Source organism: Notolepis coatsorum, assembly GCF_963971535.1.
Source record: "Notolepis coatsorum genome assembly, chromosome: 4".
NCBI lineage: Eukaryota > Metazoa > Chordata > Actinopteri > Aulopiformes > Paralepididae > Notolepis > Notolepis coatsorum.
Window position 1 is genome coordinate 22,918,143 of NC_140168.1, and position 19,559 is coordinate 22,937,701.

A 19,559-nucleotide genomic window follows, 5' to 3' on the forward strand; every position below is an offset into this window, starting at 1 on the left:
CAGCACCTCCCCACACACACAGACGCATGTACAGACCCAGCTCTTAAAAACCGAACCTCTACTGTAAGGGCGCAGTATCGTTAACGCCTCGTTAACAGCACTGCCAGGTTAATGGTGCATGATTACCACAGTAGCAGAGCAGAGCAGAGCTCAGAGAGCTGAGAGCTGCATATGTACATCCAAACAGAGAGACTAGAGCCATATGAAATCCGTTTAATTTTTTTCCAAATTCCATAATATTTTTTTCCAAATTCCATTTTTTTCCGTTTTAATATTTCAGAATTCTGTATTTTGCCTTGCACGCGCATTTTACCATCAGAAATAGTGTCTAATAAGTGGGAATGAATACAATTTCCACAATTTAATAAGATATAACAGTCCATTTAATAGGGCTGTCTTAAATACTTAGAAGCTTCGAAGCTTCCTTCGATGGGCATGGGATTCGAATATGAAAATAAAATTCGATTATATAAAAAAATTCAAAATTCCTTTTTTGTGTGCAAAATCAACTCTGCCTCTCTTTGTTAACTACAACAAGCAATGCTGTTTGTTTAAGATGAGGCCGGACTCAGCACTGACATATTTGTGTTCATTGTGCTGCTTTTATAAAGCCTCAAATGACGGCTTACAATATTTCATGAAAGCAAAGTGTTTTGTTTGTCTAAGATTTAAAAAGGTTTAAACTTAACAGCACTGACAAAGTTGAACAAAGTGCTGTACAAGTCCCACAACATTAAAAAAAGAAAAAATTAAATACATTTTTTTATAGTTGATTCCATTTTTATTGCTCAATTCCGCGATTCCGTGAACGCGGATTTCATATGGCTCTAAGAGAGACGCATGCACAGTCTCCCAGGGAGGAAATAGTTGTCTCTCAGGGGGGAATAGTTAAATTTGTAGGCAGGGTCATAGAAATGACAACATAATATGGATAATCTGAATCAGATTAGAGGTGAAGAACAAGATAAAAAACGAATTTTAAATAAAAAAGGAAAATAAGATACAGGCGAGGGTCTGGTCAGTTGGACAAGTGAGACATATACTGTATATATTATATCAATAATAACACAATGACAGGTGAGACATATGTTACTCTATCAATAATAATAACACAATGACAGGTGAGACATACTGTATACTCTATCAATAATAATAATAACACAGTCACAATGACAGGTGAGACACACTGCGGTGTTTCCCATTAATTACCTAGACTGTGGCGGGCCACCACAGTCTAATTGGTCCCGCCACAGTTATATAATAAAACAAAAAGAAATTAAAAATATAATTTTTTCTTTTTTTTATAAATATAAAGTTTGCCAATAGGGATGTATCAGTAGTATTGGCAGTGGTAGTAGTCGTAATAGTCATACAGTATATTTTTTTATTTTCTAAAAAAATAAACCAGTTCAACACAGGTAACCACTTTTGCTTCATTTCTTTGATGGCTCAAATGTCTGCTCTAGTCGATTTTGTGTTTTGAGCACAAAGTTCATCATAGATCTAGCCTCTTTATTTTGCTCTCAAAGTGCACCAGATTGATGCATTTAACTTAAAAAAAAAAAAAGTTCTGGGGGGCATGCCCCCGGACCCCCCTAGAGCGGCTGAGGTGCACCCACCACAGTCTCACAAAATCCTGTGGGAAACACTGCACTGTATACTCTATCGATACACACTGCGCCAGAGTCAATGCATCATTTATTAGTAGTTAAGAGTAATTTCAGACAGTTCTTGAGTTAGTTCTGCAGCTTTTGGCAGCAGTCCTTGCCCACGGTTGTGGAGCCTGACGGCTATTGGCACGAAGGACTGGCCGAGGCGGTTTGTGGTGTGCCAATGGCTGAGCGTGCTCCTCATCTCCGCTAGCTCCTCATAGAAGGGGTGGGAGGGGTTCTCCAGGATAGCATCCAGCTTCTTTCTCATCCTCCTCTCCGCAACCACATTTACATGAATCACATTAATCACATTGCAGTCATTGCATAGTGATGTGTGCATGTGTGTGTGTGTGTTTCCTGCTTCAACCTACTCAACTACCAAGACTCGTTGCTCAGACCAAGGTCATGTCACTGGTAATGTGGTTGTGTCAACAAAGCATGTGAGCAGAGGCTCTTGTTTCCTTTTGCTGGACCATGACTAACAGTGGTCAGTGGCTAACAGCAAAAAACGCTTGAACGTTTGGGTGAGCTTCACAAAAAAGATGGAATACAGCAAAACGCAATATCTGCAGCAAGCAAGGAAGCACCTCCTCTAATATGACAAAGCATTCACTTCAACCCTCCGCGCACCGTTTTCGACGTGTTGCGGTCTCCCGTTAACAGTAGCAACATTAGCGCTCAGGTTATAATATCTCTTGTGCTGCTAGCACAAGCTCTAACATAGTGGGGATGGCTATGCAGTGGCTAATGTAGAGGTCTGGCTATGTGAGACAATATACTGACAGCTGGCATTCGACTTTTATATTAAAAGGTACCCAAACAAACGATAATCCTAGATGCAAGTTCACAGAGCAACCTATCACCTCCAGTTCATCCCCAGACACGCATATTAAAGAAAACATTCACTTTAGCTATGATTCATGTCACTGAGCAGTGATTTAAGGTGAACAGCTTACATTCCTTGGCCTTCCTCATCCACAACAATATTCATGAATCTAATAAGCCTCCTTTGATATATTCCTGTCATAATACATCAGAAACGGGTGACAAAAACTAAAGGCTAAGTTACAGCAGGTTAAGATACCTTCATGTCATGGATCACAATTTACTACTACAGCCTTACGATCTGCCCAGAATAGTTAGAATAGGTAGAATAGTTTTGGTTCTTGATATTTAACTTTCTCCCCCACCAAAAATATTAGAATCGGAACAGAGATTCGATAAGAACCGGATTCAATAAGCAGAACCAGAACTGGAATTGATCAAATCCAAACGATACCCAACCCTACAAATTTTTTTTATAAATGAAATCTATTATTATTACTGAAAAATAGTATTGGTACATGTTTCACTCCTAAATTTCGTTGTGTGCTGCAGCTTTTAATGTTTGTCACTTGGGGAAAAAGTAAGCACCAAGCCCTGGCTCTTTACTCTTTCTCGTTGCCGTCCATGATGTAATAGGCGATGGAGGAGGTGGCACATACTGGGGTTATTATAGCTGAAGATGTTGGGGGGAACACCAGCACATCGGACTGGCTGCCATGCAGTCTGATGTCTGTGGTCTGTTGGTGAGGTACAGTAGTCTGTGATCCAGGCCACCAGGCGTACTGTGGTCTGTTGGTGAGGTAGTCTGTGATCCAGGCCACCAGGCCATGATAGTCCAACACCACATCACCGCAAGCTTCTCCACTAGCTTGCAAAGGCTGGATGGTGTTAAAGAAGTGCTGGAGAAACCAAAGAACACGATTCTCACTGTGCTGTGTGACTCTCCAGGTGCATGTAGGCTCTATGGATAGAACAAATGCATAGTGATGAAAGCATTCATTGCAACAAAGGGTTATACAGATTAATTTAGTACAAGCTCTGCTCTCAAGATGCTCTCAGCATAAATCTATGCAGGCCTGCTGCACATCTGTCGATCTATCCGGGAGCGCAATTCCTAAACCCTGTATAGAACAGAGACAGTAATACTGATAATGAGATGCAAAACATAATACGTCAGGGTATATCATTTAGTATAGACAGCATATCTAGATGATGAGGAGATAGATTGATCATTTTACTCAACATAAAATAACATCACATTTAATTATTTTCAAAGCAAAGTATGTTTGTTTTGTAGCAAGTGGTGTCATTGTTGCCGCCATCTTTAGCATCACAAAAGTGCTCCGTCTCCTCATTATATGCGTGTCTCTTTCAACATGATTCATGCGCATCTCTGTTCGGCCGATATTGTAGCAGATTGGGACGCATGCCGTGTCCTTCATGAACTAATGCTGAAGCCATCGATATGTATTTTCTTTATCATGTTCTTTCATACTATACTGCTTCATTCGATGGGCATGGGATTCGAATATGAAAATAAAATTTGAATATCTCGCTCATTCTCTCTCTCTGTCGTCCTCTCTCTCTCTCTCATTCTCGCTCTTTTTCGTCCTCTCTCTCTCATTCTCGCTCTCTTTCATCCACTCTCTCATTCTTGCTCTCTTTCGTCCTCTCTCTCTCGTCCTCTCTCTCTTTGTCCTCTCTCTCTCGTTCTCGCTCTCTTTCGTCCTTTCTCTCTCGTTCTCGCTCTCTTTCATCCTCTCTCATTCTTGCTCTCTTTTGTCCTCTCTCGTTCTCGCTCTCTTTCGTCCTCTCTCTCTCTCGTTCTCGCTCTCTTTCATCCTCTCTCTCGTTCTCACTCTCTGTCGTCCTCTCTCTCTCATTCTTGCTCTCTTTCGTCCTCTCTCTCGTCCTCGCTCTCTTTCGTCCTCTCTCTCTTGTTCTTGCTTTCTGTCGTCCTCTCTCTCTCTCTCTCTCATTCTCTCTCTCTCTTTCATCCTCTCTCTCGTTCTCGTTTGTATTATACCTGTGGCTATTCAGCAACAAAGAGGCACCGCGCAGATTAGCCTACATCATCATTTTATGTGATTGACGTTTTAACATTTGAATGCTCTGTTAATGGTGGAGCATCACGTTAACATCCTCTCTAAACCCCCTTGGGATAGATTATTAAAGAGATGATCAAAGTGAACACAAAGTGCCATTGCCGATATGAGCCTACTTCACATTTACTGTACACCACCACTAGAGAATTGTCTGCATAGTTCTTTGTTTCGCCCCCTAAGGCCCTTGTTAAATACGCTAAATCCTCTGCATTCCCAACAGGCCATAATTCATAGTGCCATACTACAATATACAGTACACTGAGGAAAACAAAAACAAACCACGTGAACTTTGGAAATTACTCAATAATCAACTAGGATGCAGTAAAAAACTTAAAACCAGATTCTCAAACATAAACATAAAAACGGACAACACGCTCATCACAGACAAGCTGGATGTAGCCAATTACTTAAACATTTTCTTCACAAACATAGCCACAACACTGGTAAACAAACTACCCTCCCACTCAGGGCTTTATGGGGTAGAACACATAGTAGCTTACTACAAAAACCAAGGGGTCCGCAAGGACGACTTCAAGCTGGAAATGGTAACACCAGATGAGGTACTCAATAAACTGAGCGCCCTCCAACCTAACAAGGCCACTGGCCACGACAACATCCCTTCCAAATTCCTCAGAGACTCAGCAGCCGCCATCACCCCAATCATCACACACATAATAAACCTCTCCATAAAACAGGGACACGTCCCCAAGGACTTCAAAATTGCGAGGGTGACCCCTCTGCACAAAAAGGGCAGCAAATTAGACCCAGGCAACTACCGCCCTGTTTCTATTCTCACCTCCATCTCGAAAGTCATGGAAAAAATAGTCTACGAACAGGTCGAAAAGTACCTAGCGGAAAATAATCTAATCTACGAATTCCAATCTGGCTTCAGAACGTCCCACTCCACTGACACATGTCTTCTCTATTTGAATGACCACATCAAACAAGAGGTGGACGCAGGCAAATACTGCGGCATGGTCATGCTGGACCTACTGTACAAAAGGCCTTTGACACGGTCAATCACTCCATTCTGATTGACAAGCTAAAAGCAATTGGTTTTGATAGTTTATCAGTGAGCTGGATGCAATCCTACCTTGAGGGGAGGGAACAGATGGTGGAGGTAAACGGTACCCATCCCCCCCCCCTCACAGTGAGCTGTGGTGTTCCACAAGGAAGCATACTAGGACCGCTACTGTTCCTAATTTACGCAAATGACATGTCGTCAGCTTGTGACTGCAACTTGTTCCTGTTTGCGGACGACTCAGCCCTGCTGGTCTCTGACAAGAACAAGTTACAGGTTGAAAAAACCCTCAGCTCGGAACTAGGCAGAATCTGCATATGGCTCGCTGATAACAAACTATCATTACACATGGGCAAAACAGAGTCCATTCTCTTCGGTTCAAATAACAAACTCAGCAAGACCGACGGCTTCTCAGTTACAGTGGGTGACAATATTGTCACAAGGAAAGATGAAATTACCTACCTGGGTTCCATCCTAGAGGCTAATCTCTCCTGTGACAAAATGGCATCCAATGTAATAAAAAAAGTCAACCAACGAACTCGATTCTTGTACCGGATCTCCTCTCTGGTAAACAAGAATACCCTGAAGACTCTGGCAGGAGCACTCATTCAGGGGTACTACGACTATGCTTGCACCTCATGGTACCAAAGCACCTCAAAGGCGCTAAAAACAAAATTACAAACATCTCAAAACAAACTGGTCAGACTACTGCTTGACCTTACTCCTAGAACCCACCTCACCCCTGCCCACTTTGACAACCTAGGATGGCTTAGAGTAGACGACAGAGTACAGCAACTTGCAATGGGCCTGGTCTACAAGATACACTACACGACCAAGGTACCCATGTACATGTCAAAATACTTCCCAAAGGTCAGTGAATACCACGATCACAACACCAGAGGGAGCTCCACAAATCATGTTAAACCCAGATTCGGCTCAAATAAGGGACTAAACACGTTTCGCAATTATGCCACATCAATGTGGAACGCCCTACCCAAAGCTGTAAAGGAATGTGGATCACTACCCACTTTCAAAACCTCTCTCAAGGGACACCTACGGGAGACTGCAATTCAACACTGGCCCCTGTAAATATCCTAACCCAACCCCCTCCAATGTACAGTCATTTACCTAGTATGGTTTTGTCAATAGTCCAATGTACAATTTTGTTTGTTTGTACAGTGTCTCCCCCCCCCCCCCCCCCTCAATGTACAGTTTTGCTTGTATATACAGTGTGCCCCCCCCCCCCAACCACCTCCAATGTAGATTACCCAGTATGGTTGTCAATATCCCAGTGTACCCAACCCCCCCCACCCAACCTCCTCCAATGTACAGTTTCTACGTCAAATGTATATACTCCCTTTTCCTGACTCCTTCTGTATCACAAACAGTACTGTATTTGCAAATCTGGTATGTCATAAATGTATAGATGTAGCAGTACTGACTATCTGTATGTCATGTATGTCATATATGTCCTGATGAATTGAAAATGGGGGACCCTGATGTAAACAAGACGAAAGTCTTTCTCTGGTCTGCATCCCCTTAACAATTGTGTGTATTGAGCTGTACTGTATTGTACCCATTCTGCAATCTGTTAATAAAGTTTTCAATCAATCAATCAATCAGTACATGGTCATAGATTAAAGCATGGATTAAAGATTCAGTACAATGACAATCTTGAGTACAATGAAAATCTTCTCATTCTTTTTTAACAAAAGGTATTTCGATGTAAAATCACCCAAAGTGTTAGAACTGTTCTCCACTGTTGTGAAGATGATGATGACTAATGATGACTCATCGTGAAGTGCTTCGAGAGGCTGGTCCTGGCTCACCTCAAATCTGACCTTTCACCCTCACTGGATAAACACCAATTCGCCTAACATGAGGACAGACGCCATCTCCTCAGCGCTACATTCCGCCCCCTCTCCCACCTGGATGAGAGCGACACCCATGTAAGAATGCTGTTCATCGACTTTAGCTCAGCATTCAACGCCATCATCCCCGCCAAACTAATTTCCGTACTTGGTGACCTCGTGGAAACCAAGGACCTTGACATCAACCCCTCCCTCTGCAACTGGATACTTGACCTCCTAACCAACAGACCCCAGTGTGATAGGTTAGACAATCTCACCTCCTCCACCCTCACCCTGAACACCGCCATCCCGCAAGGCTGTGTGCTGAGCCCCCTCCTCTACTGCCTCTTCACCCACGACTGTACTCCTATTAGGGCTGACCTCGACTAAGGATTTGTATAGTCGACTTTGATTTCATTTGGGCTGTGGGGGGTGCTTAATGTCTGAAGGAGTCGACTGAAGGCTTCTTGTCCTCTGCGAAAGCATGCAATTGGTCCACTGATGGATACATCTTGATATTTGTCTAGTCTAGTGTGTTCATTAGATGGGTGAAATCCTCTTTCAGTGCCTCTGTGCCCGTGTTCTTAGGCAGTTAGCCTCGCTGGTATGCGTGCCATTAGCGTTAGCCACGCTTCTAGGCCTCTTTGATTTTGGAAAGAATAATAATTAAAAAAAAAAGTATATATATATTTTTTTTGCATTCTACTAAGATGTTGGCAGTCATCCTTTCAATCGATTAGTCAACTATTCGACTAATCGGGGTCAGCACTAACTCCTATACATGGCACTAACACACCATTATCAAGTTTGCAGAAGACACAACAGTGGTGGGCCTCATCAAAAACAACAATGAGTCGGCCTACAGGGAGGTGCACTGACAACAACCTGGCCCTCAACACCAAGAAAACCAAGGAGCTCATTGTGGACCTCAGATAGACCAGAGTTGGCGCACACGCCCCTGTCCATATCAACCGGATGGAGGTTGAGAGTGTCTCCAGCTTCAAAGTCAAACTAGAATAAATACTAAAATAAATAAATACTGATCCTCATGACAGACATACAAACTGATTCAATAAAAATCCAGTAAAAACGAATCATTCAATAAAAACAGGTAATTGATTCAATAGAAAACTAATCAATTTCAATAAAAACCTAGTCTAATTCAGTACAAACTGATTTAATTCAATAAGACTAATATGATTCACTGATTAAAAGATTAAAAGAGATGGGTGCCTTAAAGTGCTACAGTGCAGAGGCGTGGCAGTGATGAGCTGCGATGAGCTGTTCAGCTTCAAATTCACATCACTTGACAAATTGGTACCTACAGCACCTGTCACTCTTTTATCATATTCCTATCAAACAGAGCACACATCTGTCACACTACACTGCACATTCGATCAAAACTAAAGTCTCGTGCAAACAAGTGATTCAAATATGCCAGTGGAGTGAGATGACTTTCCCCAAGGGGAACACTTGACCTGAGATAGAAAAATATGATCCACAAGCCGGCCGCACTAACCAGCAAGCTGAGCTAAAGGGTCTGACATGTTAGCAGGCGCTGGTTGACTGTGACCGAGTCGTTAGTAGTTTACATACGTTTAAATTAAAAGAAATCGAGCACCCTCAAAAACCACTCGAGTTCAGTGGGGGGATCGGGGGAGGAGTTCATTTGTTGTCCCATGTTATATTTCAGAAAATATTGCATTATACTTCATAAGTGTTATGTTTCAGAAAATATAGCATTATACTTCAGAAGTGTTATATTTCAGAAAAGCTCACGAAAGCTTCTCTTTCGTCCTCTCTCTCGTCCTCAAAAACATCATAATTTGCCTCTAATCTCCCCATTCGTGCTGATAAACATCACTTGTCATATCACTTGTACAAATTGTGACCTACAGCACCTGTCACTCTTCATCACATGTCTATCAAACAGAGCACACATTCGTCAAACACTCCACTCTGCAAATCTCCATCTTAATTTAATCAAAATGTAAATATTGTGCAAACAAGTGATTAATATCTGCCAGTGGAGTGAGATGACTTTCCCCAAGGGGAACACTTGGCTTGAGATAGTGTCATGAATACAAGGCGGTATTTGGTTTCAAGGCAGTTCCTATAACAAGTTCAGTTTCCATACACTCAGTTCCTGCGTGTCCACATCTCCAAGGACCTCTCTTAGACCCTCAACACCTCGTCACTGGTCAAGAAAGCTCACCAGCGCCTCTTATTCCTGAGGAGACTGAGGAAAGCCCACCTGTCCCCTCAGATTCTGGTGAACCTTTACCAGTGCGCCAAAGAAAGCATACTCACCAACTGCATCACAGTGTGGTACGGCAGGGGATTCAGACCATCACGGACTACAAACCCCGACCTCAGACCTGCGACAGCGACACCACTCTGCTGAACAACCTGAACGACGTCTATGCTCGCGTTGAAGCCCTCAACAGCACTCCTGCACCGAAGACAACACCCCCCCCCCCCCCCCCTAGGCGACCGGGTGCTGTCCCTGTCCCCGGCCAGCGTGAGACAATCCCTCTCCAGGATCAACGCTCGCAAAGCTGCGGGCCCAGACAACATACCCAGGCGGGTGCTGAAAGACTGTGCAGTGGAGCTCACTGATGTCTTCACAGACATCTTCAACACCTCCCTGAGCCAAGTCGCTGTCCCCACATGCTTCAAAGACACTACCATCGTCCCGGTCCCTCCAGCCTGCTTCAATGACTACCGTCCCGTCGCTCTGACACCCATCATCATGAAGTGCTTTGAACGGCTAGTCATGCAACACATTAAATCCACCCTCCCTCCCTCCCTCCCTCCCTGGAACCCTTCCAGTTCGCATAATTATCGGGCCAACCGGTCCAACGATGATGCAATGTCCACTGCCCTCCACTTAGCTCTCACCCATCTGGACACTAAGGACTCATACACCAGAATGCTGTTCATTAGGGGTGGAACGGTACGCATTCGAACCGTGTACAGAACAATACACACATGCCCCGAACCGTGGAGGTCGTACCGAACGGTACGCATTTGAACCGTACACCGTTCGGTACGACCTCCGCGGTTTGGGGCATGTGTGTATTGTTCGGTTATATAACGTTAGCCTCGAGCTAGGCTAACGTTACGTTAGCTACGAGCTAACTAACTTTAGCCGCGAGCTAACTAATGTTAGCCGCAAGCTGACAGTGGAAACGCTCACAGAGAAGTGACTCCACGACAGCAGTTCGATTAGTGGGGAAGGGGGGTATATTGACGAGGCTTGACAACAGAGGTTCAAAGATAACTGTTTGTGTTCAATAACGAGCCAGGAGACGAGCGTGTGTGTCAACTGCGTCTGCAACCCATAACATCCTGGTCCCTGCTGGGACGCAGGGTGCGATCCACGGGGGGAGCTAGGTCCGCTATAGCTCCCCTAGATCAGACATCAGCTCCCCTGGGGGTCTCTAAAGCTCCCCTGGGAGCTGTATCATCATCGTGTATAATAATAAACGTATGCTATTTTGGATGTATGATTAATGATTTGCGTGTAGTGGCTACTTACTGGGACATAATTCACGGCATTCTAGCCTTTTGTGGTGTTTACTACATCTACCATGACCCTTAGCGGGGGATGACGTAGTTAAAGAGAGACAATGAAAGTTGAATGGAAGTGTTGTTTGTGCGTAATAAACTAGCGTTTTTGCATCGGAACACGACTCCGTCTACGCTATCATTACTGCATTCCTACATTTGTGACCCTTGGACGTATTTCGGAGATTATATCGAACATGTCAACTGAACAACAGAACGCAGATCGCAGAACTTTGAACGCAGTTTCACTCAAGCTGCGCAGAGTGCCAACGCTTGGTTCGCGCAAGCCGAAGCCCAATTCGCTCTCAGGAATATTACCGCGGATGCCACCAAGTACTACTATGTGGTAGCAGCCCTTACGAATTCAACGGCAGCGAGAGTGGTGAGTTTGCTGGAAAACCCACCTACACATGACAAATATGTGACTATAAAAACACGCTCTGAGTTTTTTTTTTTTGCACATTTATATGTACCACATTTTAATCACTTGTATACATTGTACATTGCTATTGCACTTTACTGTTACATGTGCACTGTGGTTAGATGCCAACTTTTCTTCGTTGTACTGTACATGTGCTGTATATAATGACAATACATTTTAATCTAATCTAAAAGGCCCTTTGATCTCTATGAGGGATGGGTATGAGTTGTGTTTTTTCGTGTCTCCACCCGTTCCATGATTTTTGACGTCTCGTGTTTTCCCCGTGTTTTTGTCTCGTGTTTTTCCCGTGTGCTTCCCCTCATTTTTCCGTTGAATACTTACCCCGTCTCTCTCTCCGTTATCCTCACAGCTTCACCCCCCTGTTTCCCACCGGTCACGGATACCCACCCGCCAGGCTCAAGACACACACACACACACACACGCACACCGCACTGGAGTGCGTTAACTTTTTGCAACGTATTATTAAATGCACTTTGGGGTTGAACTTTCCTCTGTCTCCCGTGTTGTGCATTTGAGCCTACCTGTAACCGGTTCCTAACATCGAGTACTGGCATGAATTACTACATGTGATGTCGTTGGCACCATTTGGAAATGCACGTTGTTTTCTAATCAAAATAAGAATCTTGTGCAAACAAGTGATTCGAAACCTGCCAGTGGAGTGAGATGACTTTCCCCAAGGGGATTAACAAGGGAACACTTCACTTGAGATAGTGTCACTAATACAAATTATCTTACAAGCAAAAGACTGGAGAGGCTCCAGTATGTTCAAAATTCAGCTGCCAGGGTTCTAACCCGCACCAAACCCTGGCAGCACATCACCCCCACCCTCATCCACCTCCACTGGCTCCCCATCAAATCCCGCATCACCTACAAAACCCTCCTGCTCACCTACAAATCCCTCCACGCTCTGGCACCCCAGTACCTCACTGACCTCCTCCACCCCTACACTCAGTCACGGTCCCTGCGATCCACAGACACTGGTCAGCTCTCCATCCCCCGAACCAGACTGCGGACCTTTCCCCCTATGTAAAGCGACCTTGGGTTTAACAAATTGGATTACTGATGAATTTGCGGATCACGGATAATCCCCATTTTTGGTTCATTTGAATTGTGAAACGGTTGACAAACCGTCAGTCAGTTTCTCCATGAATGCAAATGGTCCCACATCTCACTCTCTCACACACACTCTCACACACACTCACACTCACTCACACTCACTCACACACACTCTCCTACACACTGTCTCCTACACACTATCCTACACACTCTCACACACACTCTCACACACACACACACACACACACACACACACACACACACACACACACACACTCTGCGACACACTCTCACACACACTCTCCCGCTCTTTTTCCCTCTTCTCTGCCAAGGAAAAGAAGGCACCTGCTTCAGATATGCCCTATTGAACCTCATCATCATCATCATCATCATCATCAAACCTTTATTTCAAACTCGGAAAAACAAATTGAGGCTGAACCTCATTTTCAATGTTTCTCATCAATATTTCTAGCAAGTTATATGAAGATTTCTTCAATGAGGTCTTATCAGGCTGTGTGTGTGTGTGTGTGTGTGTGTGTGTGTGTGTGTGTGTGTGTGTGTGTGTGTGTGTGTGTGTGTATGTGTGTGTGTGTGTGTGTGTGTGTGTGTGTGTGTGTGTGTGTGTGTGTGTACAGTCTGATATGCCTGTACAGTCGGGTCCATACATATCTTTCATACAAATATTATACCTAGACCTCATTTTGACAGTTGAAAGCAACAGATTCCAAATGCAAACACCACACTTGAAATTAACTCTAGACCTTTTATCTGCTCCTTGTGGATGAAATAATGAGGTAATAATAACACACACCTGGCCATGGAGCAGCTAAGCAGCTAATAGACCTATCTCAAACCCTGCCCCTTTTCTTGATCCTCCAATCACAACTGTCGCTTACCTCGGACAAACTTTGTCCGGTAAGCGACAGTTGTGATTGGAGGATCAAGAAAAGAGGGCAGGGTTTGAGATAGGTCTATTGTCCAATTACGTTTGTTCTCTTGAAAAGGAGGAGGTACATATAGAAATTGTTGTAATTCCTACACCGTTCACCTGCTTTGGATGTAAATACCCTCAAAGTAAAGCTGAAAGTCTGCACTTAAAAGCACATATTGATTGTTTCATTTCAAATCCATTGTGGTGGTGTACAGACTAGAGACAAAATTATGAAAATGGCATTGATCAAAATATTTATGGACCTGACTGTATGTCAACCTTGTGGACAAGGACAACCCCTCTGCATGCTTTCCTCTTATACTGTATGTCACCTGTCACCATATCTCATCTTAATCCAGTAGAAACCTGATTTCAAAAGTGTCTAGCCCTAATCGTCGCGCAGTTGGCATGTTAGTAAGGAATGCAGCGTCAGGCTGTGCCCTAGAGCTATAGGAACATGGAATCCATGTCATTCGCAAAAGAACTAACTCTAAACCCAGCAGTTGCTGTAGTGTAAATGCTGTAGCTTGGGGTTTGCTCGTGCACACTTCAACACAGCCTACCCTATCGTAAAACAGATCCCATCTCTGTTTGCCCGTCATTGACCTGGTTATTGTTTTAATGGGCTGGGCAAAGAAACACTACCCACTGTTCATAACGAGTCCTCTGTGCCACAACTTTAAAGGGATGACTACTAACACTAATAAAGCCACTCTGTTGGCACTGAACCAACACACATACTGGAGCCACTGTCACAGGACGGGAAGTGACAGTGACGGATGACTTTGAACTTGTATGATAAGTTAGGCCAGAGATGTTGTTGATGTGTATTTGCTATTGTTTCCTTGGCATTTCCAACCCAGTTTTTTTATTATTTCATTGTCGCTATAGACCTGTTCGCCGTATACGTCAGACTCAATGTGCACGCGCATCACCCGGGGCAGAACAGAACGTAATCCTGGTCAGAACAGGATTACATATTGTATTGAGCCGTACTGTATTGTACCCATTCTGCAATACAATTTTCAATCGATCAATAAAACAACGGGGCAGACTACAATATATTTGCATTTGTTAGCCATGCTAGCGATCTAAACAATCAATCCATGCCAAAGCTAGATGTGTAAAAGGTGAAAGACTCGCACTCACAGCCATGCTGATTTGGCAAAATGACATCCAGCCGTTTTCATTTGAAACTACTTTTAGTCAGGGGAGTGTCATGGCGTCTCCATAGAGCCCCGGTGTACTTCTTTTAGCACAGCAGCTCGCGCAGGTAGAGGGAAACTTCTGCCATACTTGACTCTCTTTTGTATTTAAGCGTAACAAAATGATTACATCCATTTCTAACTCTGCATTTGTGAATGCTGTGTTCCGTAGAGCTGCAGAACCCAGTGCAGCTGCTGAAGATGGTGTTGCCTGGCCTGAGGTCAGCAGCCCAGACAAGACGCGCGCTGTCTACGCCACTGCCAACAGGCCTAAGGTCAGTCAATAAGAAATGACAAGTTTGTCTTTTTGCTGGACCCAGAAGGATCCAGTTGAGTTGTGGGAAATGTGTCATACTGACTAACAACCTAAGTAACTAAGCCACAATATTGGACTGTGAAAATCCTGCTCCTATCGGTGGCCTTGTGTTGAAGCTAGCTTTAAGCTGCCTTATCGGTGGCAGCAGCCTTATCGCCCTTCCCAACCATATCCGTCATGCAGACACCCTCTCATCATTTAAAAAAGCCCTCAAAACCCACCTTTTTACCCTTGCTTTCAACCCATGAATGGCCTTGTGTTCAAGCTAGCTTTAAGCTGCCTTACTGGTGGCCTTGTGTTGAAGCTAGCTTTAAGCTGCCTTACTGGTGGCCTTGTGTTGAAGCTAGCTTTAAGCTGCCTTTATCGGTGGCCTTGTGTTCAAGCTAGCTTCAAGCTGCCTTTATCCGTGGCCTGGTGTTGAAGCTAGCTTCAAGCTGCCTTTATCCGTGGCCTGGTGTTGAAGCTAGCTTTAAGCTGCCTTTATCGGTGGCCTTGTGTTGAAGCTAGATTTAAGCTGCCTTTATCGGTGGCCTTGTGTTGAAGCTAGCTTTAAGCTGCCTTTATCGGTGGCCTTGTGTTGAAGCTAGCTTTAAGCTGCCTTTATCGGTGGCCTTGTGTTGAAGCTAGCTTTAAGCTGCCTTTATCGGTGGCCTTGTGTTGAAGCTAGCTTTAAGCTGCCTTTATCGGTGGCCTTGTGTTCAAGCTAACTTTAAGCTGCCTTTATCGGTGGCCTTGTGTTGAAGCGAGCTTTAAGCTGCCTTTATCTGTGGCCTTATGTTGAAGCTAGTTTTAAGCTGCCTTACTGGTGGCCTTGTGTTGAAGCTAGCTTTAAGCTGCCTTACTGGTGGCCTTGTGTTGAAGCTAGTTTTAAGTTGCCTTACTGGTGGCCTTGTGTTGAAGCTAGCTTTAAGCTGCCTTTATCGGTGGCCTTGTGTTGAAGCTAGCTTCAAGCTGCCTTTATCGGTGGCCTTGTGTTGAAGCTAGCTTCAAGCTGCCTTTATCGGTGGCCTTGTGTTGAAGCTAGCTTTAAGCTGCCTTTATCGTGGCCTTGTATTGTGTTCAAGCTAGGGGATCATCCCTATGTTCGCCGGGTCCTATGTTCCCCGGGTTCTATGTTCCCCGCTTTGATTGATTAATAGATTGAAAATTCTATGAATTTTTATTATTTTATTAATTATTAATGTCCGCCTTGTTTCGAACGGTTAAGCTTAGGGCCTCTTTCGAACTGGTTAAGGTTAGAGTTTGGAATCAGGGCTGGTGGTCTAAAATGTTCAATCAATCAATCAATCAAAGCGGGGAACATAGAACCCGGGGAACATAGGACCCGGGGAACATAGACATGCTCCCCAAGCTAGCTTAACGCGACTATAAATGAGGGAAACCTCAGTTGCCTTTTGAGTTTAAATAAAGGTTTGAAATATAATGTCTTGGTATATAAAATAACAATACTGCTAGTATTTGTAATGTGTACGAATATTTCAAATGTGTAAAGTTTAAACCATACAAATAATTACAAATAGCTAGATAAAAAGTGAAAAATTAAGTCAACGGGGGGCAATGTTTGTAAGGAATTCAAGTCTATGAAATAATTCCATTTGTGAAAAAATATAGCATTCACTGAGCATGTTACATAAGGAAAGACGTAACATCCCTAAGTCCGAATGGCTGTTGGGAAGAAGCTGTCCTTGAAGCGGGTGGTTTTTGCGAGGATGGACTTGAAGCGCCTACCCGAGGGCAGGGGCTGAAACAGGGGGTGTGCTGGGTGTGAGGGGTCCTTTGCAATTTTTCTGGCACGGGTGGTTGTGCGGGAGGTGAAGATGGAGTTTAGTTTAGTTTAGTTTATTCGGATCCCCAGGGAGGGAAGGTCACAACACAACCTATAAATTTAGAGGCCTTGTTGATGATGCACTGAAGTTTGTGAATGGAGTGTTTTTGTGCAGAACCGTACCAGACTCTGATTGATGAGGTGAGTATGCTTTGAATGATGGCAGTATAAAATTGGACCAGCGGGTGGGCGTTTGACCCTGCACGTCCAGTGTTTCCCCACATGATTTTGTGAGACTGTGGTGGGTGAACCTTGCACCCTCTAGGGGGGTCCGGGGGCATGCTCCCCCGTAATTGTTTTTTCTTTTGTACATTTGAAAGTTAAATGCATCAATCTGGTGCACTTTGAGAGCAAAATAAAGAGGCCAGATCTATGATGAACTTTGTGCTCAAAACACAAAATCTACTAGACTCACTGACTAGAGGATTTGAGCCATCAAAGAAAAAAATATATACTGGATTACTATTACGACTACTATCACTGCCAATAGTACTGATACATCCCTATTGGCAAACCGCCACAGTCTAGGTAATTAATGGGAAACACTGACCTCAGTTGCCTGAGGAAGTACAGACGCTGCTGGGCCTTTTTCATGATGGAGGTGATGGTTGGTGTCCCATTTTCGGTTATTGTTAATGTGGGTACAGAGGAATTTGAGTACCTTGAATTGAATAGGCTGTAGCTTTGCACAGGGCACTTGACCTTGTTCTGTATACTCCTGCTCCCAAGCAATCCTAGTTTTGGTAACGGAATGATCATCACAAGTAAAGTAAAGTCATGAGTTGTCCATACAGTATATCTTGGATATGAGTGACTTTTGGTAGGACTTTAGGGTCAGAAGGTCATCCCACAGCTGCTTAGCGGGGGAGGGGAGGAAGCACAGTCAATATATAACAAAACAAGTTATCAATATAATGTGCAATTATTTTAGCCTGTCGAATGTGTACTTCTTTTTATTTTACTTTTTTATTTATATTTACTTATACTTAGTTGTACTTATTTTATTGCACACTGCAATAATAAACTGTTTATTGTTTATTGTTTATTTACTGCTTTTTTATTCTGTAAATTGTTGCTACCTGTGAAGCTGGAACAAATCCTAATTGTAGACAGTGCCACGGGGCTACCTGTGAAGCTGGACGGGTTTATTAGTGAAGAGGAACTTAGCAGGGCCATTAACCCTTTCACTGCCACACTACCAAAGGGTTAACCCTTTCACTGCCACACGACAAAGGGTTAACCCTTTCACTGCGACAATACAGAAGGTTAACCCTTTCACTGCCACACCACAAAGGGTTAACCCTTTCACAGCCACACTACAGAAGGTTAACCCTTTTCACTGCCACACGTTAACCGTTTGTAGTGTGGTAGTGAAAGGGTTAACCTTCTGTAGTGTGGTAGTGAAAGGGTTAAGGAAGATAAGGAACATGATTGAACCTCCAGCCTACACCATAACGACCCTGGAGCCAGTAAGTCAATTGTTGCAATAAGGATTTCCTCAGCCTGGGCGCCTTCCCACTCCATAAAAATGTGGTAACGATTTAGTCCACAGATGTATTCAAAACAAAGGGATACATTGAAACAGAAACAGAGAAATCAAGCAAGCCATTAATTTTCTTTGTACAACCATTTCATACCATATCATTTCTATATTTTCCTGACTGACTGGGGTCTTCAATGAAAATGCCACGTGGAAGGAAATTGAGCTATGAGCACAACATGTACTTTGAGCAGGCAGCGAGCAGAAGGTGCTGCAGCCCTGTGTCCAGGGCAACAGGACAACATGCCACTCAGTAATAAACACTTCACTGAGTAAAACAACAAGGACATAATACCTCACAGTATTTTCACTGTATGTAAAACAACACCTTATCATAATCAACATGTTTAAACTGAATCATCCTATTTAAGAAGATGTCTTTATTTGTCATGCAGATTAATACACACACATGCGAGATGGGCGACCCACAGGAAGACATGCACACCTACGGGAGACTGCAATTCGAAACTGGCCCCTACAAATGTCTTAACCCAGTTGTACAGTAAATGACCAAGTATGGCTTTGTCAATATTCCAATGTACAGTGTACAGTGTCCCCCACCCCAACTCCGCCCCCCCCTCCAATGTACAGCCCCCACCCACCAACCCCATCCCACCCACCCAACCTCCTCCAATGTACAGTTTCTATGTCAAATGTATATACACTCTTTTTCTGGACACTTTTTGTATCACAAACAGTACTGTATTTGCAAATCTGATATGTCACAAATGTATAGATGTAGCAGTACTGTCTATCTGTATGTCATGTATGTCATATATGTTATGATGAATTGAAAATGGGGGACCCTGATGTAAACAAGACGAAAGTCTTTCTCTGGTCTGCATCCCCTTAACAATTGTATGTATTGAGCTGTACTGTACTGTACCCATTCTGCAATCTGTTAATAAACTTTTCAATCAATCAATCAATGCACTGAGGCGCCGATTAAATGTCTTTCTGCACTTTTCCCATCCCGGCGTCGTCCTTCCCACAAAGGGCAGCCGGGAGCAGACATGGGGACCAATCCAAGTGCTCCTGTCTGTCTTCGTAAGGGACACGACAACGATCTGTTCTGCATGTTTTTTCCATTGGGTTTATCTTATTGAGAGCACAGGGAGAAGATGTAAACTCCACACAGAAAGGCCTGGGAGATACCCCACCTGGAAACCTGGCTACGTGGCAACCGGCTCCCCAAGTGGGAATCGAACCCAGGACCTTCTA

General features: G+C 43.8%; 1 protein-coding gene across 1 annotated transcript in view; it reads left to right on the forward strand.

Annotated features, from left to right (window-relative positions):
* Positions 1 to 7,558: 7,558 nt before the first annotated feature.
* Positions 7,559 to 19,559, forward strand: part of crybg2 (crystallin beta-gamma domain containing 2) — a gene marked incomplete at its 5' end in the record, with an annotated part of 144,704 nt that continues 132,703 nt past the window's right edge. Inside the window, 3 exon segments of the mRNA XM_084311876.1 lie at positions 7,559 to 7,772; positions 9,943 to 10,222; positions 14,830 to 14,932. Of these exon segments, the coding sequence (XP_084168002.1) occupies positions 7,559 to 7,772; positions 9,943 to 10,222; positions 14,830 to 14,932 (597 nt within the window).